The sequence below is a fragment of the Branchiostoma lanceolatum genome, chromosome 18 (assembly GCF_035083965.1).
Source record: "Branchiostoma lanceolatum isolate klBraLanc5 chromosome 18, klBraLanc5.hap2, whole genome shotgun sequence".
NCBI lineage: Eukaryota > Metazoa > Chordata > Leptocardii > Amphioxiformes > Branchiostomatidae > Branchiostoma > Branchiostoma lanceolatum.
The window spans coordinates 4,753,724-4,778,371 of record NC_089739.1 but is presented as its reverse complement, the minus strand read 5'-3'; the positions used below and the strand labels follow the sequence as shown (position 1 = coordinate 4,778,371).

Here is a 24,648-nt window from a genome sequence, read left to right as displayed (position 1 = left end):
GAAAAAATATAACTTTGAGTCATAATCTATCATATAATTCATAAATCACAATAGGTTTTATTGTTATTTATAAATTTTGATTATGACTTATACAAATTACTTGAATTTAACGTCATTGCGAAAAAAATCCAAGTCGGCATTCTGGGATTGGAACCTCGTCCCCAAGGATTGTCTGGAAAAAGAAGGACAGAAAAAGTGTGAGGAAAAAGTCGGCTGTTTTGCGACGCGTCGCAAGGTAACGTCAGCAGAAACGTTCATTAAGTACTATTTGTATTGTTATTTAAGATGTTTGAGCTTTCTTTAAGATGCCTGTGTTCAGCGTAGCATTTTTGTGAAGGCGAAAATTTTATAAAGTAACTCGGATGGTAGGGTTGGTCTAGCTGTTGGCAAAAAATGGCGCCCCCTCCCCCCTTTCCAAAAATTATCTACACTTAGAAAAGTCAGCCACTAGTTTGTGGTAAGCTCTATATTCAAAGTAGAAAGTTCTGAAAGATTTTGTAATGGATACCACACTAAAGTCCGACTTGACTAAGGACGTTGAAGGTTTAATTGAATTTTAATATAAGAACCAGAGGTTAAACATATCCTTGTGTAAAAAATTATGAACCCCATCTTTTCTCGTAAATTTTTTGAAAAACTACAAGGATATGTAGAACGTCAGATACATGAACTTACCTTTTAATTGCCCGCTAGCATCAGTTTTGGATACCTAGAGCATGTTACCCATAGTCAATCAGTATGGCCTAAACTTGAATTAGGTTAAAACAGCACAAAAATTGTGAAATGATGTCAAGACTAATTGAATACACATTAACACATGACCCATATGTGTTCCAGCTAGAAGCCCGCCCTGCGTTACGCCGCTATCCTGGGGACAAGCATGAGTTTCACGGAGAAACACGAGGAAATCACCAAACAGGAGTGGATGGACCGACTCAACTCCCTACACATCTCCCGCGCCGACATGAACCGCCTCATCATGAACTACCTAGTGACCGGTGAGTTTTCTTCCGGCAGTTCAGGTAAGGACGAGGTAACGTTGGACGGGAAAACAGTGGTGGAGTTTGCAGGGTTTTGGACGTAACGTGGAACTAAATTTAGTAAAGCATTGTATTATTTGATTCAATGATTGGCTGGCTTTGCTCTGGGTAAAGTGCAGGCGCCGATTATGCTTCAATCATAATGTGTAGAAAGCACCAAACAACGCTAAATTTGAATAGGCCGCCCGCTGTTTTTGTAGTGGGTGCAATGTTTGTAGGTTAGGTGGGGATTAGGTAGATGTCAGGAATACATTTGTACCTTGACAACTGCATAGACATATGCAAATGATATTTTGAGTTCCGTCCAATTTTTTAAAAAAATGTCTCACTATTGGCTGAGTGTCAGGGTTTGTGTCATGATATAGTTAACTGTGTAACATAGTGAACCACTGTGAAGATTGCTGTCCAAATGTGATTCCATGATTTGAAGAAAAAAAGCATTGCTTGATGCCTTGAGGTTATGGTTCCATAACACTGATACCAAGCAACATATGTCATATATGGAGTTGATCCTACACCTGCAAACTCTTACCTTGTTTTCTGATAAATTTTAATGGTGACTGCTAATATAACATGTTTTTTTTTCATATAAATATTATGCATATGATATAATATGTATGTTTTGTTACTGTGTTTACTAAAAAAAAGGTTGTTGTGATCTATTTTGTGTGTCTGTGCAATTTTTCTGTGCTGTTCCTTGATGTATAACACAAAAAACAGTGGTTTTCCTTTCTTCATTAGAAGGGTTTAAGGAAGCCGCGGAGAAATTCCGCGTGGAGGCCGGAATTCCGATGAACATGGATACGGAATCCCTGGAAGAGAGAATAAAGATCCGAGACGCTATCCAGAAGGGGGAGATAGAAGAAGCCATGTCACTTGTCAATAACCTTCATCCTGAATTGTTAGATGACAACAGATATCTTTACTTCCATTTGCAGGTATGATTCTGGCAAAATGTTTAATACAACAATAGACCTACATGTACCCCAAAGCCACCCCCCTCTGTCAAAATGTAGAAATGCAATTGCAAAATAAGAACATGAAAATGCAAATATCTGACAGACATGCAGCCACACTATCATTGGTCAAATTGCTAATTGCCATTCTCTCATTGGTTGGACTGCTAATTTAGATGTCAGAATCGGTCTATTGTTACTTCTTAATCCTATGTGCTCAACAACTTTTGAATCTGAAATATTGATACATCCTTTTTGTATCCAGTGACAGATCTCAGAATTTGAGATTTAAAAGAAAAATATATGGTAATGATATGATTACATGTATGCATGTACTCTCACCTCTCAAATAAACGTACCGGTACGTTTATTTTTTTTCGCCTATAGTTCCACCCGGTACGTTCTTATTCTAGACGGTACGTTTATTATTTTTTGAAAAATTGAGGCTTTGCAAACCAGGAATCCCTCTAAAATCGTAAGTTAAGGTTTATCTGCCTATATTTCCCCGGTATTTTTGCTCGTAATTCGCTATTTTTCGGCCTACCGGCGTTGATTTTCTCGCCGCTTTGACGGCCTTGTGAAAAGTATCCTGGCGGCACTCGTAACATATCGGTCGATATCGCTATGACGCTACAAAGTAAACCGGAAAAAAAGACGCGACATTGATATTTTAAAATACAATTTTCATATAAATAACTTTGATAGTCTCTGTTTATATCGTAAACCAAAGCACGCTGATCAAAAACGTGTGGAGTAGGGTGCACGCCTGCACAGGGAATAATAATTTCCTGACCACTATATCCGTAGTATCGGCAGCGCGGCGGAAGAATTATTTGTTCGCAGAAGACATGTAACACGTTAAAACAACAATCATAACTTAACTTCCCTTGTAATATGTGTTTTGAGGCCACAAAATCTCTAAAACGGCAGAAATATGTCCGATATGATTCGGTAAACAACAGCGCGAAATCGCGAAACATGGCCGCCACTCTCAGGCATGGCGACAGTAAAACTAGCAGCATATTGCGTAGTGCGGATACCGATCTTTAAAATAATACCGTAAACGCATGGAAATATTATATTTTTTGGGCAACGATAGACACACAAGGCCATATTTATTTTCAGAGGGTTCATTTTTTAAAATAATCGTAAGATTTTCCCAATTTAGGCGGTTCATCGCGGGTTTCTAGTGTCAACACGTAATGGGTAACTTCTTAGTATGTGCGGTCTGTGACGTTGAGCTACTTTTACAGTCGATCTCTGTTCAATATTGTGGGATTTACCGCGGGAACTCGAAATCCGAGCGTCTCACTTTGTTTTCGACGCTATGGAGCAAAAGTTTATAGACATATTTCTTTTGTGGAAGGACTGTGTTCATATTTGTGTTTTTTTTGTGGTTGATGTCTTTAGAAAATATGATCAGGTACATTTAACTTAAGTACTCTGATGATTTTTGTTATATGTCACTGATTGTCAGTCATAATAAAATGATATAACAATTTTCTTTGATCACTTGCTTCAAGTTCCAAGTAGAAAAAGCATGTTTCATGTACATTTTCACTTGTTGAATTTGAAAGCACCGTGGCCCCCGGTTAGGGGTCATAGCGGGGAACCTATGCCCAATTTTTCAATATTACTATTATATTTTACGAAGAGGCGAGGAAGACCATCATGATTTGAACAAGCTATGGACAGTTATTCTGTTCAATATCTATATACTTAATAGGTATGGCATAATTGACTAAATATAAGCTACCTACCTGCTTATTATCTTATTTCCCTCTGACAGTGACAGTTGTACATGTATGGACACAGTTTACCTAGCCTCGACTGTCGATTTTTGAAATTTTCCGGGGGGTACTTTTATTCCAGGGGGTACTTATATTACATTTTGAAGATTTGTCCGGGGGGTACTTCTATTCCAGGGGGTACTTCTATTTGAGAGGTTAGAGTACACATGTGTATATGATACATCTGAAAGCTTTGTCATTACTTCCATCTAAATGAACTGTGGCTCGGTAAAAGATTTTGAGCTTGATTGACAAATGATTATAATCTTAGTTGCTTATCTGATTTCTTCTCGACCAACCAGCAACAACATCTGATAGAGCTAATCAGGAAGAAGGATGTAGAGGGGGCTCTGCAGTACGCACAGACACACCTGGCGGAGAGGGGGGAGGAAAACGCTGATGTCTTGAACGAACTGGAAAAGACGCTAGCTCTCCTCGCCTTCGAGAACCCGGAGGACTCCCCGTTTGGCGAGCTGCTTCACCCGTCTCAAAGACAAAAGGTGGGAAAGCGTTAAAAGTGATATTTTGTTACCTCCATAAAAATGGGGGTATTGTTTTTGGTGTCTGTCTGTGTGTGTGGCTGTTTATTTGTTTGTGTTTCCCAACATTTGTGGTCAGCATTACTTAAGACGGATTGTAATGATATTTAGTATGTGGGTAGGTGCTGGGAAGACAAAGGTCAATTTTGGGACCCCTGGTCTGTGACCTTGGCACTGCAACATAACCAGATTTTATCAGCCCTCTGATTGATCTTCTTAGACAGTTTTGAGTAACTTTTATCTCAACATTTTTGCATATATATATCACATATGAATCACTCTCAGAAAGTCTCCCAAGTCGACCAAACCAAAATATTATGTATAATCAGTTCCTGATAATAAACGATTTACAATGAATTGGTTCTTTCATATTTGATATTGATATAAAGATAATCAGGTTTATGTACAATTTTTCCTTCTTTTTTTAGGTTGCAAGTGAGTTGAACTCGGCTATTCTACAAGTTGAGAACAGAGAGTCAACCCCAAAGCTGGCCAACATGCTAAAACTCCTGCTGTGGGCTCAACACGAACTCGACCAGAAAAAAGTCAAGTACCCTCACATGACTGACCTAGCCAAGGGAGAGATAGAAGACCCTAAATGACTTCTCTTCAAACTGTTAATGTAGATATCTTTGTATAAAAGGCAACGTTCTTCTACACTGTAAGGATGCTATGATACAGCTATCGTTATAATTCAAGAGTTACAGCGCGGTCACATCCGTTGTATGTGGCGTACGATTTTGATTCCGTAGGATGTTCAAGCGGGCATTGACAGAACCAACCACTGACAAGGATCTAGACAGCCTTTTCTGTAATAAGACAGATACGTTTTGTACGACACGTGCACGATAGTGCTGCGTACTGGTACTGTACCGTAAAAATTGATAAGGTACAGGTCCAAAATACCAATATAAATTTACACCAAGTATGTGCTTATTTTGTGACTGACCTCATGGCCTCATGCAACACCAAACGTGACCAAAGTGACATATTGGAATGGCGTTACTAATATGCAACAGATCATTCAGGCAGGCCCTTAGTTTTGATAGCAAGGCCAAGGGAGTTTGGTGTTAAACTGTTTTCAACTTGACAGTGTCTTTTTTCAAAGGTTTCCTACCACTGGTAGGAAACCTTTGAAAAAAGACACTGTCAAGTTGAAAACAGTTTATTTATGTTTCTGTCATTATTGAAGAAGTTTAGAAGAACACATTTTTCAGGTACAGGTTCAGGCACCGGTACCTCTGTACCGGTACCTTTACCTGATGTTACGTTTAGGTACGCAGCACTAGTGCACAACTATCCTAAGCCCTCAATTTACAATCGTACAAGGATCACATGATGTATGTAACCAGGTTCGGAACAAGAATGCTTTCTACTTGCTGAAACGAGTCACAATGTAGATTATCCTAAAAATTGGAATAGGAAACATTCAAGAAGCTACACCATCTTGGTGGAACATAACTTGCCATTGCAAAATTACCCAATACTCCCTCTCAAGTTCGTAATATGTTAGTCTCTACCAGACTAACTACGCTGGCTATAGTATAGGGAGAATGATTTGCCAGGGAAGTTTGGACACCATAGGATTTCATTTGCCTGTGAAGAGGAAATGTTACAGTCACTCTTACTAGAACTGACTCTTATGGTCAATTATTTTCAATATTTCTGCAGAATTCTACTATCAATAACCCCTCCAGAAGGCCTGGTAGAAGCTAGGAATATTTCACTATAACCATAATTTTCTTTTCCACAGATTTGTTTGTAATGCAGTACTTTTGCTATCATAACTCTGGTGCAAGATATCAGTACATATTGTTGTTTTGGAATTAGCATGATTAAAAGAGAAAACAACGTTGACTTTAACTGATTGTAAAGATGTAGATAATATTTTGTATATACTTTGTATCTATCGCTGTTCATGTTCTTTGTATGTTGGGTTACACATGTACTGTATTCTCTTTAACTGTAGCAGAATGTTAAGTGTGAGACATAGTTTTGTTTTCTTAAATTTTATGAAAAGTTCATTTGTTACATGTAATCATTTCAAAAAGCAAAACATATGACAATAATCTTATTCAAAATTCTGTTATTTATTTGGCCAAGAATCAGGATTTCTAAGTTTAAATTTACAATTCCTTTCTTTCTCATGTATTGTACTTGAAAAAAACTCAAATGTTCACTCAACAATTCAACAGTTTTGTTGTGTCAAAAAATGTATAGGGCATCATAATATATCATGATGGTGTATTTCCCTGCATTTGTATGTTATTATGCAGGATTTCCTAACTATCTCAATAAATTACTCAATTAAACACCCTTTTCTTTACTGGTAACGTTACATTGTCTGTTCTTCGTTCATAGTGTTGGGGCATATTGAAAACATGTTAAGTACTATCAAAAACTGCATATCGGAAATCTTTAAACTTTTCATGGTGGTTTCATTTTTTCGGTTTTCTCTGTGACCTCTCTACTGAAAATTAAAAACATCAATATCTTTCTAATGCATGACTACTGTGCTACAAAAGTGTTTAAACTGGAAATTAAGAACACTTTCAAAAATACTTTTTTCCTCAGGCCCACTGCTAAATAAGACCAACGCGAAAGTAACTGAATTTACAGTATAAGTTGTTAGGGGGGAAAATCATAGTTTGATTTTAATTCTCTTCATAATCCCCAAGAAGGGCTGCAAGAATGACACATGGTAACAGTAGTGTATACATTGTATGTATATTCAAGTCATGATGTATTTGCAGTAATCCTAAATTGCAGTTTTTTTATGTATCGAAACAAAAATGTTCTAAACACCCAGTCTACTTGCATGTCTAATACTTTTGTACATATTCTCAAACAGAATCCTTGTCTACAAGGCCTACAGCTTGTATGCAATAAGCTGGTTCATGATTTGAAGAGTGCAAGGTCAAAGGTGAAGGCCCCTGACTTGTAAACAGTTTTCTTGTCTAGACCATGATTGAGGCCATGTCCAAACGTGTTTTGTTTATGTCTCGGCATTTAACTTAGACATATTACTCACAAGGCATCAGCTTGCACATATGCAGTTCAAACTGTGAACCGGCTAATTATATGCAAAAAATGGCCCCAAAACAGTCTACAATATGTCCTTGTGGGGGGCCAGCATTGGCCAGCTATCAGCCAATCAGATGTTCTTCCAGTTCAAATTACCGGCCAATCATATGTAAGAAATTGTAACCTGTTTAACCAGGGGCCACTGCTTGTGTATTGCATTATACAAGCTGTGGGTCTGAAAGGGGATCCTGTAACTCAAAATGCAACAAGCATGCTGCAACTATTACGCTCATTTCTTGCACAATTTCCCTATATTCACCCTTCACCACTGTTGATTGATTATCAAGCTATACATTCATAAATAACACTGAACAGAGACAACTTTCAGTTAAACTGACTATAGACAGCACTTAAAGCATAACATTGGTTTTGTCGCACAAAACATACAATGTATAAGGCAGTTTGATACACCTTGAGCAACAAAATTGTGTACGCACAATAATTTTTCCACGAAGGATTACAATTAAAAACATTAGTGTTACAAGTATGGAGGCTTAACGGCAAAACATTTACATGCCACATTTGTAAGAATCTTTGAAAGAATCAAATTTTGACCAACTTACTACCTTTCACAAGCATATTATTTCAAAATTTGAAATATTTGATACACAAAATGATTTCATAAACCATGCAACAAAAACTCTCAAATATTTAACACATTCAAGTAACATTATATCAAATTTCCATACAAATTTTACACCAGCTTTTAAGACAAGATTATGTTCACAACAATATTGTTACAATGATTATCAAACATATCCCAATTTTGAAGAGTGAAAGTTTAGTGTAGATTTAGAAGATGGTGTCAGAATTTGACACTTTTTTACCATGGTTAAAACGTTGTTGGCTTGTGACACCCTAGTATACAGTGAACTGGCTTTTTCATAAATTCACCCAATGTTGTATAAGTTATTGGGACAGAAGTCAGGGGGAAGAGTTTAAGTGTAGTGTAGATGGTTCAAATTAAAGATACTTTTGGTTAAAAGCTAACCAGGTCTTCCTGAGATGTAACATTGTAGAAGAGCAATACTTTCTGCTTCTTCTTACTTAGAAAAAAAAGAAAGAAAGCTGCATATGTTGGGTTACTAATTAGCTTATGCTTACATACACTGTGAACTTAGTGATTTATTTTGGCAAAGTAGGAAAAACAATGCCCAATAATTTGTTGCTTCATTGTCACTAAAATTTAGCCTTGCTATACATGAAGTATTTCACTGTATTTCTACATCAAGGGGCCTGAAATAACCCAACAAAAAATGTCAATTTATACAGCAATTTGGCCGTGCATTCACATCACTACTTTTACTCCCTGTAATAAGCAAGTTCATGGTTCCAAGTGCTCATGCACAGCAAGATGCATCATGGGTAATATGTCAAAGGTGAACATTCTTAACTTGTAAACAGTTCTTGCTTGATACATGTCCAAACATGTTTAACTTGTCCCAGGAGCCTTCAATCTTGACATATTGCCCACAATGCATTTTGCAACCATTAACTCGCTTGTTTTTGAACTTATTTCATCCCCTCGAAATAACCCTCGCCACCTTTGCCTCATGTTCTTTAAAAGACCACAAAAGTATAACGTCACAAATGATAGAACAATATGATAATCGTTCTGCCGACTACATTACATTTTGTTGTGAGTGAAACAGCAAGTTCTACTAATAACTTTTTCCACCCATTGTTTAAGGAGAATAATAAGCAATCTCAGTGCATCTTGAGGGTGAAATTTACATACATGTAGGGTATCGTCTAGTGCAAAGTCTTCCATGCTACTTTTTCTTTCCTTGTGGTTTAAAATGTATTGTAGATTCGAAATTCCTGAAAAGTCCTTACTAACCAGTCTACTAAGAACTAGTTCTAATTGGTACGACTTGTTTAACGTTGTGCTTCTTTGTTCAACATTTCTACACCTTAAAAAGACTTTCCATTGATGAAAATGTAGTTTGGCTATAGGAATAACATACTAGTTGTAATTTGTTCAAAGCAAAGACTGGTTATGCAAAATGAAACAAATAAATAGATCGTCGGATGTCTTTATATTGTAAACCTTCCAGTCAATCTTTTTTAAAAAGTTCCAAATACATGTAGCTTCAAAGTAAGTTTTATCCTGTCTTGTTTAATAAACACTCAGCATTTGGGAAAGAGCCTGTTAGCTGAACACACACTACTAACAGTGGACTAGCCCCCTGCTGTAGTGATTGCACAAAGTTGTGTGGCCAAAGGGCTTCAAATTGGAGATGCCATAGACAACAAGTATGGTTCAGGAGAACTTAAAATAACTTTTAATTTCGACAATGTTGTTCCTATAGCCAAACAAGCAATCATCTTGTTCTACATTTTAGTTACTGAGGTTAATACGGAGTATGGAGTGAGAGTGTTTGGTGTACATAAAGTGCAAAATGGAACAAAACGGAATAGAATATAGAGCAAAATGGAAGAAAATATTTCCATTGATTTTATTTCAGTTTATTTGATACTGTAACCCATTAAGTTTCATTTTGAGTTTTCTGTTTTTCATTTCGTTCAATTTTGCTCCATTTGTTCCATTTTGCACTTTCTGTACACCCAGAGTGCTGGACCTAGTTGTGTGGATATAACAAGGATTTCTCAGGTTTGCTGGTGTCTATACTGTCCCAGTGAGGGAAGATGAAGGGGAGGTGATCTGTCTTGTCCTGAGCGATGGGGGAAAGGCACCGGGCGAGAAACTGGCTCCCTTCCCTCGAGAGGTGGAGCCCGTCCGAGAGAAACTTACGCCAGTCCTGGAACACAAAAAATCTGTTACTGTTGTCTTCAAATATTGTAGGAGCGTCTTCACTTGATAGCTTTAGATGACAGGTAGAGTTAGGATATGAACAGATCAATCTCATAGCCCCCCCACCTCCGTCTAAACATAGAAATGCCAAAGAAAAATAAGTCCAGTCACTCTCTAATTGGTCGAAACACTAATTGCCATGCTCTCTTTGGTTGAACTGCTAATTGTGATAGACAGTCAGGATTGGTCTGTGTGCTATAACCAGCCACTGCACATCAGATAGAGGAGAAAGAGATGGGGCAAGAGAATCAGAAAAAGGTGGAGAAAGTGAGGCAGAAAGAAGAGAGAGAAAGAGGGAGAGAAAGAGAGAGAGGGAGAGGGAGAGAGGGAGAGAGGAGACAAAGAGTTAGAGAGATGGAGAAAGAGATAGAAAGGGAAAAGAGGTACAGAGAGATGGAGATAGATGGAGAGGGACAAGAGATACAGAGAGAGATGAAGAAATGGAGAGAGGCAGAAAGAGAAAAGAGGTTTTGAAAAAGAGATGGAGAGACAGAAAGAGAAAGAATGAAGGAAAGAGAGAGATCAGGAGAGTATGAGATAAAGGGAAAGGGAGAGGATAGAGAGAGGGAGGGATAAAGAGAGAGACAGAGAGATGACCAGCATCATGATAATACTAACCTTTTCATTCTGCATGTAGGTGTACAGGTCGACACACGACGTCTGTTTCTCCACAGCCACCTCACAGCACATCTTGGCATACTGCCCAGTCACTGCATTCAACCTGTTCAACTTTAAACCTGAAAGACACAACACAAAAATGTGACATAACATATATCACAGTCCATAAAAACAATGCTACAATATTAATGTGGCATCCCCTCTCCCCCAACAATCCCTTCTGGTCGTGTACAACAACTTTGTCAAAGCAACATTATGTTACATAGGCAGAGACCATGTATATGTAACATCAGGACGAAACAAAAGCTAATTTCCTGGTCATTTCTTTACTAAGGTGATTTGACCACACCCTATTTCATAGTACCTTTCAGGGAGTGAAAGTGCAAAAATATTATGCCATATATGACACGAGCATGTTTGAAAGCTGACAATTTTGGGTGTGTATCGCAGCTATCAGCCATTCTTGTTGTTTTCCAAGTACTCCAGGATTGATTTGAGCTCGAAATTGTAGTGGCGAAAGACTCCTAGCAGAAAACCGTTCATTCAAATCTTTGTTTACGTCTTGTGGGTGTGCATTTTGCGAAAAGGGCATACCTTGTGTGGGCTGTTTTTGCACAAACCATCAACGTCACAAATATGAGATAATGTCACAAATGTTTTAAAATTTGGTAGAAGATGTCATTCACATTTTTTTTCTATCTTGTACTTTTCAATTTTTTGCATCAAATTGTTACGTAATGCCACTTGAAAGAATGTTAATATATAACCAAAAAAATAGTTCAAAATTTTGGCACAAAAATGTTACAAAGTGACGCATTAATGAATGTTAACATTTGTGAATTTCCCTACCTTTTTCTTTACAGACCTTCCCCCATTCAGCCTCGTCCAGTGGAGGGGGGGTGATGAGGATGATCTTCTCGGGGCCGATGCCCTGGCCAAGGAGGTAGTGGACCATGTCCCTGAGGTTGTTCTTGTAGGTTTCCAGTGGTACATGTTGTTGTGGGTTCTCCTCTGGAATAGGGGAAAAGTCAATTTTCAAAGTCCTTGAATGGTAGCCTATACTCCCTTTCCCCTAATCACTAAAATTGCCAACCGCAATATTAAATGGATTTACAGTACTACCCAAGCTCCTAGACTTGCTGCCTTGATTTTTTTTCTGGGTAGCGAGTGTAGGAGCTCTGGTAGTAGTGGATTGCACTCAGAATAAAGGAATAATTGTCAATTTACATTAGTTGTTGAGGTTATTTTAGTTGGTTCCCAGTGGTACATGTTGTTGTGGGTTAACCTCTACATTAGGGGTAATGGTCAAAGTTCAGGGAAAATGTCAAAGTTTACTTAGTACATGTATCAAGAATGTTTCTGGTTTCAGTGGATCAAATTTCTGGTCTTAAAACTTTTGTGCTTAAAGGCTGTTTACTGGTTATGCAAAAGAAAAAAAATGACTAATAAACTTGTGGACGTACCGACTGATAAGTAAATAATCTAATGCCAGCTCAAAAGCGGACTAGAAATAGTCATGCTTTTAAGTACCAGAGTTATCAGCCAAGGATTGATATGTTCAAAAATTCGTATTTTTCGAGAACCATAGTAGAATGGAGCTCGTTGTCATCAGGTACTGTAGGAGCATCTTTACTAAGTAGCTTTAAAGAACGGTTGCAGTCAGATATGCAAAGACTAGGTGTAACAGACCGTTCTGTGTAATATAACCAGCTGCTGCCGCGCCGCGTGCCTGCGAAGCTGCTGTGTTACGCCTAATGGCGGTTGTACCGGCTATATAGATACAGATACAGATACAGAAACAAACAATCACATCCTACCTTTTAAGGAAGAGTCGTTAGCACCAAAGAATATAATGACTAGTACAACATCGGAGGCGTTCTCCTTGTTGATGACCTGTGGTTGTATCATGTTGGCCCACGTTGTGTTGTAACCCGAGAAGCCTCGGCAGATGATGTCACATTTCCTATGTAGATAAGAAATAAAAAGATGATTCGATCAAGTTGCCCTAAATATTATATACTTCATCTGGCTTTAGATTAAAACTTGAAATGTTTGCGTTAGTTTTATTTTCACGGTTTTCACGGTAACCAGTGCACTCTACCACAAATTCATGACACCGCAAAAATGCATTTCCAAAGTATAATAATTACTTAACTACAGAATTGTTTCAACCACAAACTTAAAATATTTCCAAACTCATCTGCTTTTCCCTTCTACAATAAAACTAGCCAGATTTAATCATGCTCATAGCAGCTGCCCTGTAACCGGTCAACCCACGAGTACAGCCCTGGATAGCTGGAGTTTGGGTACTAGTACTAGTAAGTCCTTGCAAAAATGAATGGATTAAAGTAAGTTTAGTTTACACTTGGAGGACTAGGGTTAGCTTTTTAACCATTGCGAGTTTCTTTGAAGAACCTTGCTTGTCATGTGTTTATAATATGTTTAATTAATGATAATACAGCACAATACTATCATCCTATTTATATTCATAATTGTGTATTTTACCTTTGTAGAAGTTCTTGTAGTGCTGCACCCCAACCTCCATCGTTAAAGGCATACTGTATGAACAAACACACAGGCAAGATCTTAACATTTGTGCATTTATGAATTGTTCATGAGAACCAAAGTATTCGAGGTGTGGTAAATGTGTAATTGTGTTTGTGTATACCCAAGTCCCACCGACCCCGAAATACTGTAAATGTAAAAATATTTGTGGTTGTTGTATGTTTGCAGTTTTCGCGTCTACTGTTTCATCACGAACTTAAAACCACCGCAATTTTTTTTGTCCAAGACTTTAGCAGTATGTGACTATAGTGCTGCCGCAAACTTAAAGCCACGGTGAACACTGCATTTTCCCTTTAACATGAAATTAAAACCATGCGAACTAGTTATAAAATCCATCCGGATTCTGCAATTTCTTACAATGCAATGTGGATTTTCTGCAATTTCAAACATTGCTTTATATTCTCGCTGATTTGGGCATAATTTCTTTGTCCACTACGTGGTGATCGAATTATTCAATAGTATGTTACTATGAATTATTACATTACTATGCACTTGCCTCCACATGTAAATCAATTTCATGCAAGAAATTAAATCTAAAAGCTTATGAGTCATCACTAAGGTTTAAGCCAACCAAACTGCAATCTTGACAAAAAAATTTATAACGACTGCTATAAAAGATTATGATTTTAATATCTTTCCGATGGACAACAAAAATACCCCCCCCCCCCTCTAGCCTAGGACCGATACTGTTATTTCATTGCCACCTAAAAAAAGGATGAAACGACGCATATGTCTATGGTAAGACTCAAAATATACAGGGACATGAAAGACACATTTTGGCGACTTACCTGGGTTATGGAGTCCCCAAATAAGATGACTTTTGGCCAGATTTTCAAGCCGGGTTTTCTCTGATCACAGGAGGCGGCCATTTTGATTATCGCTAGGAATGCTGGGAAATCCAACCACCTGTCGTTTTGCCACCTGTTTTCTGACGACAAAAGATTGGAGATTGTCAAAATTTACAAATTTTCGCCCTTTTTCTGTCAGTTTCTTTGATTTTATGCCGTTTATCTTTTGAATACAACGTTTTAGGGAACCATGTAAAGTATAAGCGCTGAAATTGTTTTCTGAAAACGCGAATAAAACACAGAGTGACAGGCAAACTAGAAACGCGCACGGTTGGAAAGTATAAGATTCATAAATTTTCACCCTTTTTTCTGCCTTTAATTTTCCGCCATTTGTCTTTTGAATAGTACGTTTTAGCGGACCACAAAATGTATAAGCCCTGATAAATTGTCTGAAAACGAGAATAAAATAAGGGTCCAGTCTATTTGTAAAGAAAAACGCTACATTGAGGGACAATAGTACTTAATGTTTTCTTATAAAAAGAAATAAGGAAAAAAATTAAGCAGGTCCAGATGGGCGGGAAAGCAAGTAAAAATTGATAAACGTTACTGTCCGCTGAGAAAAAATGGAACTTGCCCACTAAAGTCTCGTGGCAAAGCTTACTTTGGCAGTGGGGCCGAGGGTAACAATACACCAAAAGTAATAACAACACTATCAGATATCGGTGCCCCTAGCAAGGTCTTTATGTTGCTGTCAAGTAAGGTGGTTTTGTGTTACTACATGTGCACAAAATACAGGGATTCTTTTTTTAGAAGTTTCTGGTGATGTAAGGTGGGATTTTTTTTCAGATACATATGTGTTTTTTTTTCTTAATGAATAAATGAAAATGACAGCACAGGTATTGAAAAGTAGGCCATGTATTGTACAAAGGGTGTAACATAGAAATTGTTAAAATACACAATCTTATACCTAATATTAACCATACATTTCACACTTACATGCATGCCGTGTACTACAAAATATACTTAAACATCTGAACACTACGTACTACGTGAAAATTCCTTTATACGAATTGTGGTTTGATTTATTTGTATGCCGGTCCACAATTGTACAAGCCATAGGCCATATTGACCACGCCATTTCTTAGTATACTAGTAGAAATCACCCTTTTCGATAATCAGAAAGAGACTAAAACGGGAAGTTCTTTCTTTTTGCGAACCGATCACACATCAAGCAAATACCAGTGCCTAAAGTAAACTGTTAGTGAGTTAAAAGTTTCACAGACTTATAAATTCTTCATTTGTGCGTAACACCTATATCAAGTCAAGAGATTGAGACCCAGAAAGTTTACAAATAAGTTTAGACCTTTTCATCAGAAATACTCTTGTCGCTAACCTGTACAGTACAACATGTTGTGATATGCCACATTGGCATTCCTGAATACACCTCTCTCGAAAATTGTATTTTATTTTCCTATTTTGTAAATTATCCTTTAATCTTGCGTTATGATCCATAAAAGTATGGTCAAGGCCGGCAATTCTACCCCGCGTGCCATTTAACAGCAAACATAAAAGGTCCTGTTAGGTACACCGTGTTAAACAATAAAAGCTTGAAACAAAATATCACCCTGACAATATTTTCTTGCTGCGAAGACATGCCAACAACGCAGGTGTCCAGCCTACTTTTGCTTAAGAATTTGCGTAAAGAACGGCTTGTTTTAGACGATGGAGAAGAAACCTTTAAGACTGGAGCCGTTGACGTCGCCCAGCGATGTACCGGGAGGCTCGGTTGGGGGTTCGGAAGCGGGAGGGATCACCGCAGCTGGCAGCCATACCCTCCCCCCTCTACGACTAGCACCGATCGGTACCGAAGGCAGATTGTTACCTGTTACTAGACTCTCTCCTGTCGCTGACTACGGGGCCAAGGGTATCCCACTAGCCGACTATAACATCCTACCGGTAAGGACAACGTTTTTACGGGCTCAAATCATGCACGAAAGGCTTCGGACGTTTGATTCCCACACTAGTAGCTTTGTCAAGACTCTTGCAATTGATTGTGAAACAGCATACCCCATTTTGCAGTATCCATGGGTAAAAACATATCCATATGTAGCTAGTATGGCTAGATACCTCTATGTGGATACCTTGGAGTTTAGAAATAAACAGAGTTAGTACTGTTTTTCAGGTCTGGCATGTTGTTGAACTTTAGACAAAATTGGATAAGTATAAATAGATTTCAAAAACGTGCATCGTGTTCCATATAAAATGACTGTTTAGTTGGTAAAACACTTGCTGGACTAGCACGTCACTCCTCTCTTCGATCATATTTTGTTACTCATTGGTTTTCAAATGAAATTTTATTGCTCGTTTGTTGTACAGAGATCGGGAGGGAGTCGTCTCGGACCAACGTCAACGTGAGTTTCTTTTTTTTCTATTTTCTTTGGCCCACAGCAATTGAATTTTATATGGGTGATAAAGTTTGTCTCAAACAGACGCAGTCCAGTTAGATACAGTACGTATACGATAAAACCTTTGCGTCTTGTACGTATACAGGCATACCTTGTCGCCGATTGGACAGAAAAATAAACCATCGCTAGTAGAAGTCTCCGGTTCCAGATCGGGCTGGGCGGGAAAGAGTAAGCTTGGCCCCGTTAAAACAGGAGCAGGCACTGGGACGACGTGGAAGGTAAAACTGACAGTAGCCGGTTCAGTAGGAGCGGTCATTCTTGCAGGGGCTCTACTAGCAGTCTTCATCATCATCTCAAGAGGTTGGTAAATTTGTCAAAATCTTTACTATCTACTTACTGTAAATGCAGAAATATTCGCAGCGGTTTTATGCACATGTTCGCTGTTTTCGCGATTAACTCTTAACAGCAAACTTAAAACCACCGCGAAAAGCTGTTCCATTGTATGACTGTAGCGCGACAATTGTTTCAAACGCAAACTCAAAACCACCCTGAACAATCCATTTTCTCCCTACCGCCAAATCAAATCCCCACGAAGTTCGACGAACATTTCTGCATTTACAGTATTTATCTGTTCACAACTTTGAAATGTTAAGGGAATGATTTTTTTAAGCGATGAAAAAAACATCGCTGTAAAATATGCTCTTCTGCAGTAGTGAAATCAAATCGTGTTTCTCTGTTGTTCAAAAGAATAGAATAATACCTGTGTACGAGTTAGAGATTATGTGTTTGTTTTTTTCGTCAACAGACGAATGCTCGTGGCAGCTGTGCCAAAATAACGGCACGTGTACCGACCATGTCAACCAATTCTTCTGCACATGCGCATCAGGGTTCAACGGAACATTGTGTGAGACAGGTAAGTGCTAGATATTATTACATGCAAGAATATTTTACGCCCACAAAATCTATCTTAATGGCATAACGTTTACCCCCTATAACGGAGGTATCGTTTTTGGTGTGTCTGTTCTTCTGTGTTTTAGCATTGTGTATTCTCCATATACCAGTCACGTTCACTGCAGAGTGACTGGAAGTAAAGGTCAAAGTTGCCAGATTGACAGGAAGTGAAGCTCAGAGTTACCAGAATTATTTATTTATCAATCTTGCGTAACAACTGACAGACATTCCAGGTCATGAGGTCAATAATATGATGAAAAAACTACCGGTTTACGGGGAGGTCGTGTTTTAGGCCTGCCTTTTTTGTTTTTGTTTTGTTTGTTTGTTTGTTTGTGTTCATATGACAGTGCATCAAAATAAACTTTACTAAAAGCCCAGTAAAATAAACTTTTCTCAAAACCCCACATATACCCTCACAGATATTGACGAGTGTTCCAGTAACCCCTGTCAGAGCGGCGGCACGTGTAGTGACGGTGTTGACGGCTACAACTGCACCTGTCTGAGCGGATACGCTGGCAGCAACTGCGAAACGGGTAATGTAATATTGAATGGAGGCTAGATAACGCCTGTTTGGTTGCTTGTCTATGTGTGTGCGTGCGTGGGAGTGAGTGAATGTGTTAGGATGTTTGTGTGTGTTATATGTGGATGTTTAGGTGTTAAATTTGTACGTGTTAATATGTGTCTGTTTATTCGTATGTTTTTTTGTTGTCTGTGTGTCTATATGTCTATGCATATTTCTGCGATTCCCAATATTCATAACGCAGTTATTCCTCAATACTACTACACATTTTTGTCTGTCCATGAGACTGTAGTGTTCGCAAAGCATTAAGAGGGTGACGTTTGCCATCTCTGGTCGTTCTGTTATTACTTCAGATGTTGACGAGTGTGCCGGCAGCCCGTGCCAAAATGGTGGGACATGTGAGGAGGGAATCAGCCAGTTCTCCTGCACATGTGCATACGGATTCAACGGAACATTGTGCGACATCGGTAGGTGGTTAATTCATACTTGTCTGAACGATATTCTAAAGTGCATGATGCATATATATTTAGTATTAGCCCAAGTCACGTGGACTGTTAGTCTGTAGTTATGATAGGCAGGGAACGTCGCCAAAATACAACAACAACATGCATATAAACGGCAAGAAAGGTGGGTGATACAGGAGGTGCAGATCAGGATTGTGAGTGCGCTCGCTTGGGCGTGTGTGCGTGTGTCTGTGTTTGTTTGTGTGCGCGCGCGCGCGTGTGTGTGTGTGTGCGCGTGTGTCTGTGTGTGCATGCGTGTTTATGTGTATAAAGAAGAGAAGGTTCAGCACCAAGGACAGGTCCAGTACAAGGTAAGCTGCAGCACCAAAAACGCTAGTCCACATTTCTGAGGATTTCACTTTGCGAAGCAGGTTGTATAAGTTTCTATTTTATGGAGAGGTATCCAAAACGATGAAACATAATGTTCTTTGAGAATGTTCACGGTACCTTCTTGTCCACAGATGTCGACGAGTGCACCAGTAGTCCCTGTCAAAACGGAGGAACGTGTCAGGACGGCATCAACCAGTTCACCTGTACCTGTCAGGCCGGATACGGTGGAACGGTGTGTGGGTCAGGTATGTCTACTCAAGACTGAAGTAGTATAAGGTGAGCCGGAGGTACCTTACAAATCGGGAGGCACAGAGAGGTACTGCTCTTAGTGGATTTTGCGGTGCTTTCTACACGCCATATACTACTGACTGAAAAGAAAATGATTCAGCTTTATTGCTAGGGATCGGATGTCCCTGTAGCTCAGTTGGTAGCAGTCTCACCGCTGAGCTCATTGCTCCAATCCTGGTTGGATCTGCATTCGTCTTTCGGAAAGGACGTAAAACGAGGGTAACGTGATCGAGAAAGTACTAGTGTCTCGAGCATGTTAAAAGGCACTTCAACAGCCTCATTACTCAGATAGGTACCCAATATCATGGATTTAAGTAAGTTTTGAGTATTTGACAGAATGTTATCTTTAAGGTGTAAAATACGTTAATTGGTATCTATGGTTAACGCTACTGATGAATATTGTTTGTGAAACGTTGCACAATACTGTTGTCATCGTCCACGAACATTGCGTGATATCAAAATGACAGCAATAGTAATTTTCCGTTGCTTTTTTTTTACGAAGACGTTAACGAATGCGACAGCGGCCCCTGTCAGAACGGCGGAGTCTGTGTGGATGGGGTGGACCTGTTCACATGTAACTGCGCGGATGGATACGAGGGGGACGTTTGTGACACAAGTATGTATTGTACTGTCATAACCTTTGGGCGACGCCTCAGGGGCGAGCCTAATAGTATATTTTATTTTGATTCTTTACAAATAACACGGACATGCAATCAAGTTTCTTTACTTAATATGATCAGTTTGAACATACGACATAAAAAAATCATATGTGATTTGACGATGATAATATTGTTTATTTCTTTATTTGTTGGTTGGTTGGTTGGTTGGTTGAAAATATAACGTTATACACGATACAAAAGTTATTCACGCAACTGGATACGGTTTGTAAATAGTCAGATGTTTTAGCTAACATAGGCTGTCTTTCGTTAGTAACTGAATGGGTAGGTTTCGTCGGTAATTATAACTGAAGGGACCTGTCACTGGCGAAATGTAGCGGATATTTGAAACATCTGACTGTTAACCAAAACATATCCAGCTGCCTGGGTAACATTTGTATTGCATATCTTATCATCTTATGTCTAACCTCCATGGAGCTATCATTGAAAACATATGTTTAATCTTTTCTTTCAATTTTAACACTATTCCAATACTTTTCCCAGACATTGATGAATGTGCCAGCAGTCCTTGTGAGAATGGAGGCGCCTGTGTCGATGGAGTTAACGGTTTCACGTGTAACTGTGCGACCGGGTACGAGGGGACACTCTGCGCCGCAGGTAACGCGTCACTGACGCACAAAATACAACTCACCAACTTTACAAAAATGTATTTCCGTGTGGTTGTTCCTATCAAGACACCATCAACCAAAGAACTTATATTTGAAAGTTTCATAGTTAACATAGGGGTACCAACATTATCGAGCGGTACTCATTATCGTCCACTTTTGGTCATGTCCACAGGTCGAGGTGTGTACTGCAAAAGCCAGTCCTCATGAGCAATAAAAAAACGACATAAGTATGGCCACAAAATCACATAGTACTAGATTTCTTTTACCACTGCATTCCTTTAACAAGTATACCTATTTTAGCGGAGTTGGCCCTAAAACGTACAAACTAGAACTGGCGTGATCTAACCGCAATCAGAATCTAACTTCGTATTTATTAACAGAAGCTAATTATTCGTTATCATTGGGTGTTCCTATCTACAGACATAGACGCCTGTTTGACCAATCCGTGCGACGCGAATGCCGGCTGTTCCGATAAGCCCGCTCCCGCCCTCGATGCGACTTGTACCTGTAACACTGGGTATGAAGGCGATGGACTCGCAAGTGGCGGAACTGGGTGTACAGGTATGACTTACGTTGGAAGTCTATTTACATAGACTATTTTCCAGGTTTGCGATAGCAAAACCTATATTGGTGGTTTCTGTCCCATCCCCTTTGGCGTTGCCATTTTGTTTCTCATCATGCTAAGGGAGTGATGTCTGATGGGAAGGGGTGTCGCCATTTTGATATTCTAATTTTGATGTGGAATGTTATGACATGGTTATTGCAAGGAGGTTTAAAATCAGGAGGTTTAAACCTCCTTGGTTATGGTTATGAGGGTCTTGTCGGAAATAAAGGAACGACAAGAGCCACAACGATGAATGATGAATCTGTTTTATGTTGGAATGTTTGTTTGGGATATGATTGATGTATTTCTTAGATTTGATAGATTAAGACCGCATATGTTAATGATAATTCTAATTGATGCTGCATTTGTAATTCCAGACATAGACGGCTGTTCGCCCAACCCGTGTCATGTGGACGCCAGCTGTTCCGACAATGCTGCTCCCGCCCTTGATGCGACTTGTACCTGCAACACTGGGTACGAAGGCGACGGAACAAGTAGCGGCAGTGGATGTACAGGTACGACAATTTCTTTTCCCTTTTACTCTGTCTGCTTTTTCGGTTATAAACACGTTACATAGAAAATGTCTTCGTTGATCAAATAACGTATTTTTTCCATAACATCAACTTTGTTTAGAATTTTAGCCCTTGGACACGAACTTGCAAATATGACTCGAATTCATGGTGTGTCTATTACTATCTACAGACATAGATGGTTGCTCGACTACAACGTGTCACGCGGACGCCACTTGTACCGACAACGCCCCTCCGGCCCTGGACGGCACTTGCACCTGTAACGCCGGGTTTGAAGGCAACGGTGTCTCATGTACAGGTATTGTGTGCTGCTACCTTAAACATTAGTACATGTGGTTAAATACTTAACGTTTGAGACCGCATCTATTAGCAGTGACACCTACTTGTAGTGAGTAATAGAAGCAGACGGTCACCGAAACCTCGGTCTAGAAAAAAAATGCACTTGGATTTCTACAAAGAACTTTGCTATCGAACTTGCAAATATAACTCGAATTCATGGTGTGTCTATTCCTATCTACAGACATAGATGGTTGCTCGACTACAACGTGTCACACGGACGCCACTTGTACCGACAACGCCCCTCCGGCCCTGGACGGCACTTGTACCTGTAACACTGGGTTTGAAGGCAACGGTGTCGCATGTACAGGTATTCTTTTTGGCAACATCCATTTGTTTGTTTTTTGTTTTTCTAATTGCTTGCTTGAAATGGGACATGAACTTTCAAATATTACTCGAATTCATGGTGTGTCTATTACTATCTACAGACATAGATGGTTGCGCGACTACGACCTGCCACGCGGACGCCACCTGTACTGACAACGCCCCTCCGGCCCTGGACGGCACTTGTACCTGTAACACTGGGTTTGAAGGCGACGGGGTCACATGTACAGGTATTCTTTTTCGCAACATCCATTTTTTCACTTGCATGATTGAAATGTGACAGAAAGGTCCCGGGTTCGAAACCACTGATATGCCCCAATGTTGTGCCCTTGGGAAAGGCACTTAACACGGCTTTCCTCACTCCACCCAGGTGTGAATGGGTACCTGACTTCGGTTGAGGAAGGTCGTATCGAGGTCACCTGGTGGCGCCGAATTAGTACTAGTAACAGTACAGCCATTCACTGTACTGTTACTAGTGTTAGTCATTCTACCTGTTCATTTCTTAGCACCACCAAGTGGAGTGTATTTAGCCCCAAAAGTTGGCCAGGAAATGCCCAGACCGCATACCTCTACATTATCGTCACATGATGAGTCCTCCTGTGTTCCCTGTGGTATTTGTGAAAGGACAGTAGGATGGAGTGTCCGGGGTATTGAGTGCGAGACCTGTGGAGGATGGTTCCATGCATCGTGTCAGAACATTGGAACCCAATCTTACTCTGATCTCGGTGCCTCGGATGTCAAGTGGTTCTGCGATTTCTGTCATGCACCGAATTACAGCACGGTGGCCTTCGATCTACATGGGGTCGAGGGTGAATCCATTAACCACGAGTCTAGTAGTACAAGTACAAGCAGTGAAAACCTCACGTTTTGCTCAGACGACTCCTTTCACCCGATACACAGCTCTACTCCAACTCGTCAAAGACAACAAGATAAGAACACAAATCGTCCACTACGTATATTAAACATAAATTTCCAATCTGTTCGTGGTAAAGTGCCGGAACTAGCCAATCTCATCCAAAGTCTTAGACCAGACATAATTCTTGGAACAGAAACATGGCTGGAAACGCCGGGAATTAGTTCTAGTGAAATTTTTCCCCCTGGCTACTCAAAAACTTACAGAAAAGACAGGAACAAGTACGGCGGAGGAGTTCTTGTCGCCGTGTCAGACCTCCTAGAGGCAACGATGGAGACCAGCCTTGACAGGAACTGTGAGATTGTGTGGGCCAAGGTCAAGCTTAGAGGTAAAAGGGACTTACTGATTGGCAGCTACTACCGGCCACATGAAGGACTTGAGGATAGTCTGAAAGAAATGGCGGAGTCAGTGAGACTGGCATGCCAATCCAGTAACGCCATTGTCGTCCTAGGTGGCGACTTCAACCTCCCTGACCTGGACTGGAAGGAGAGAACACTGAAGCCGGGTTCATCTTACCCAAACATCCATCGACAGTTCGTGGATATTATTAGTGACTTAGGTATGGAACAGATTGTAGAAAAACCCACAAGAGGAACAAACACTCTGGATATCATAGTGACAAACCACCCCTCTCTGTTTCCTCGTGTTGAGATTGTACCTGGCTTGTCCGACCATGACATCCCCTATGCTGAACTTCAAATAACAAATGCTCGGGTTCGTCAGAAAGAACGGCACGTCTTGTGCTTCAAAAAGGCTGACTGGGAAGGCCTACGGAAGGCAACAAAAGATTTGACAAACTCAATTCTGTCTTCCCATACAGATAAACCGGACGTTGAAGCTGTGTGGGCAGACCTGAAAACAGGTCTGCAGGAAAGAGTTCAGAAGTACATCCCCCTTAAGAAGATTCCTGCTAGGAGGAGTCCTACATGGATAAGCCATAAAACCCTAAAACTCATAAGAAGACGAGACAGAATCCATAAGAAATACAAGAAAACTGGAAGATCAGACCTGTTCCAAGCATTTAAGTCACATAAACGTCAAGTTCAACAGCAGTTGAGACGGGAGTATTGGGCACATGTACAAGGCCTGATTACTGAGGACTGCTTAGACCAGCCCAAACCAACTAAGAACTTTTGGTCATTCATCAAGTCAAAGAGAAATGAAAATACAGGTATCTCACCGCTTAAAGAAGCAGGAAAGCTAGTTACAGATGACAAAGAGAGGGCCGAGATTTTAAATCGCCAATTCCAGTCAGCCTTCAGCTCTGGAGAAGACTTTACTGAGGAAGAATTTAAGCTCAGGACACAGATGCCTCTAAGAAATCCGGAGCAACCCCTTCTTGAAAACGTAACTATCACTCCGGCCGGTGTTGAGAAGCTCCTCCGCAACCTTGACCCCAGAAAGGCTAGCGGACCGGACCAGATCAGCCCTCGAGTCCTGAGAGAGGTAGCCGTGGAACTGGCC

General features: G+C 39.9%; 4 protein-coding genes across 6 annotated transcripts; 3 read left to right on the top strand and 1 right to left on the bottom strand.

Moving 5' to 3' along the window:
- The first annotated feature begins 111 nt into the window (after nucleotides 1-111).
- LOC136424095 (glucose-induced degradation protein 8 homolog) lies at nucleotides 112-6,637 on the top strand. 3 transcript variants are annotated; one of them, XM_066412522.1, is made up of 5 exons: nucleotides 112-235; nucleotides 842-998; nucleotides 1,782-1,978; nucleotides 4,089-4,286; nucleotides 4,754-6,637. In XM_066412522.1, the coding sequence occupies exons 2-5, from the start codon at nucleotides 881-883 to the stop codon at nucleotides 4,925-4,927; spliced, it is 687 nt and encodes a 228-aa protein (XP_066268619.1). In that variant the 5' UTR covers nucleotides 112-235; nucleotides 842-880; the 3' UTR covers nucleotides 4,928-6,637. The 3 variants fall into 3 exon arrangements, with proteins under 3 accessions (XP_066268619.1, XP_066268618.1, XP_066268616.1); XM_066412521.1 differs by having other exon boundaries at nucleotides 124-235; nucleotides 838-998; XM_066412519.1 differs by having other exon boundaries at nucleotides 125-235; nucleotides 838-1,022.
- A 1,004-nt stretch (nucleotides 6,638-7,641) lies between these two features.
- On the bottom strand, nucleotides 7,642-14,329 carry LOC136424094 (isoamyl acetate-hydrolyzing esterase 1 homolog). Its single transcript, XM_066412518.1, has 6 exons — nucleotides 14,196-14,329; nucleotides 13,348-13,400; nucleotides 12,660-12,805; nucleotides 11,692-11,853; nucleotides 10,843-10,961; nucleotides 7,642-10,171 (listed from the first exon to the last, which is right to left on the bottom strand). Exons 1-6 carry the CDS (start codon nucleotides 14,274-14,276, stop codon nucleotides 9,992-9,994), a joined length of 741 nt encoding a protein of 246 aa, XP_066268615.1. The 5' UTR covers nucleotides 14,277-14,329; the 3' UTR covers nucleotides 7,642-9,991.
- A 1,504-nt stretch (nucleotides 14,330-15,833) lies between these two features.
- Nucleotides 15,834-20,240, top strand: LOC136424628 (fibropellin-3-like). Its single transcript, XM_066413246.1, has 9 exons — nucleotides 15,834-16,151; nucleotides 16,572-16,606; nucleotides 16,746-16,960; nucleotides 17,406-17,513; nucleotides 17,971-18,084; nucleotides 18,425-18,538; nucleotides 19,036-19,149; nucleotides 19,695-19,795; nucleotides 20,229-20,240. The coding sequence occupies exons 1-9, from the start codon at nucleotides 15,918-15,920 to the stop codon at nucleotides 20,238-20,240; spliced, it is 1,047 nt and encodes a 348-aa protein (XP_066269343.1). The 5' UTR covers nucleotides 15,834-15,917.
- A 765-nt stretch (nucleotides 20,241-21,005) lies between these two features.
- Nucleotides 21,006-22,669, top strand: LOC136424627 (fibropellin-3-like). The gene is made up of 6 exons (XM_066413245.1): nucleotides 21,006-21,030; nucleotides 21,459-21,596; nucleotides 21,784-21,909; nucleotides 22,132-22,257; nucleotides 22,376-22,472; nucleotides 22,642-22,669. Exons 1-6 carry the CDS (start codon nucleotides 21,006-21,008, stop codon nucleotides 22,667-22,669), a joined length of 540 nt encoding a protein of 179 aa, XP_066269342.1.
- The last annotated feature ends 1,979 nt before the right edge of the window (nucleotides 22,670-24,648 follow it).

Bases quoted from the DNA above. Each gene is read 5' to 3' on its own strand.
- LOC136424095 (XM_066412519.1), top strand. From the start codon at position 881: ATGAGTTTCACGGAGAAACACGAGGAAATCACCAAACAGGAGTGGATG. The intron at 1,023-1,781 runs GTAAGGACGAGG...TTTCTTCATTAG, and splicing joins GTTTTCTTCCGGCAGTTCAG to AAGGGTTTAAGGAAGCCGCG. The intron at 1,979-4,088 runs GTATGATTCTGG...TCGACCAACCAG, and splicing joins ATCTTTACTTCCATTTGCAG to CAACAACATCTGATAGAGCT.
- LOC136424094 (XM_066412518.1), bottom strand. From the start codon at position 14,276: ATGGCCGCCTCCTGTGATCAGAGAAAACCCGGCTTGAAAATCTGGCCA. The intron at 11,854-12,659 runs GTAGGATGTGAT...CCCCTATTCCAG, and splicing joins TAACGACTCTTCCTTAAAAG to AGGAGAACCCACAACAACAT. The intron at 10,962-11,691 runs GTAGGGAAATTC...TGTGTCTTTCAG, and splicing joins GAAGGTCTGTAAAGAAAAAG to GTTTAAAGTTGAACAGGTTG.
- LOC136424628 (XM_066413246.1), top strand. From the start codon at position 15,918: ATGGAGAAGAAACCTTTAAGACTGGAGCCGTTGACGTCGCCCAGCGAT. The intron at 18,085-18,424 runs GTAATGTAATAT...TTATTACTTCAG, and splicing joins TGGCAGCAACTGCGAAACGG to ATGTTGACGAGTGTGCCGGC. The intron at 19,150-19,694 runs GTATGTCTACTC...TTTTTTACGAAG, and splicing joins TGGAACGGTGTGTGGGTCAG to ACGTTAACGAATGCGACAGC.
- LOC136424627 (XM_066413245.1), top strand. From the start codon at position 21,006: ATGGACTCGCAAGTGGCGGAACTGG. The intron at 21,031-21,458 runs GTGTACAGGTAT...TTGTAATTCCAG, and splicing joins CTCGCAAGTGGCGGAACTGG to ACATAGACGGCTGTTCGCCC. The intron at 21,597-21,783 runs GTACGACAATTT...TACTATCTACAG, and splicing joins TAGCGGCAGTGGATGTACAG to ACATAGATGGTTGCTCGACT.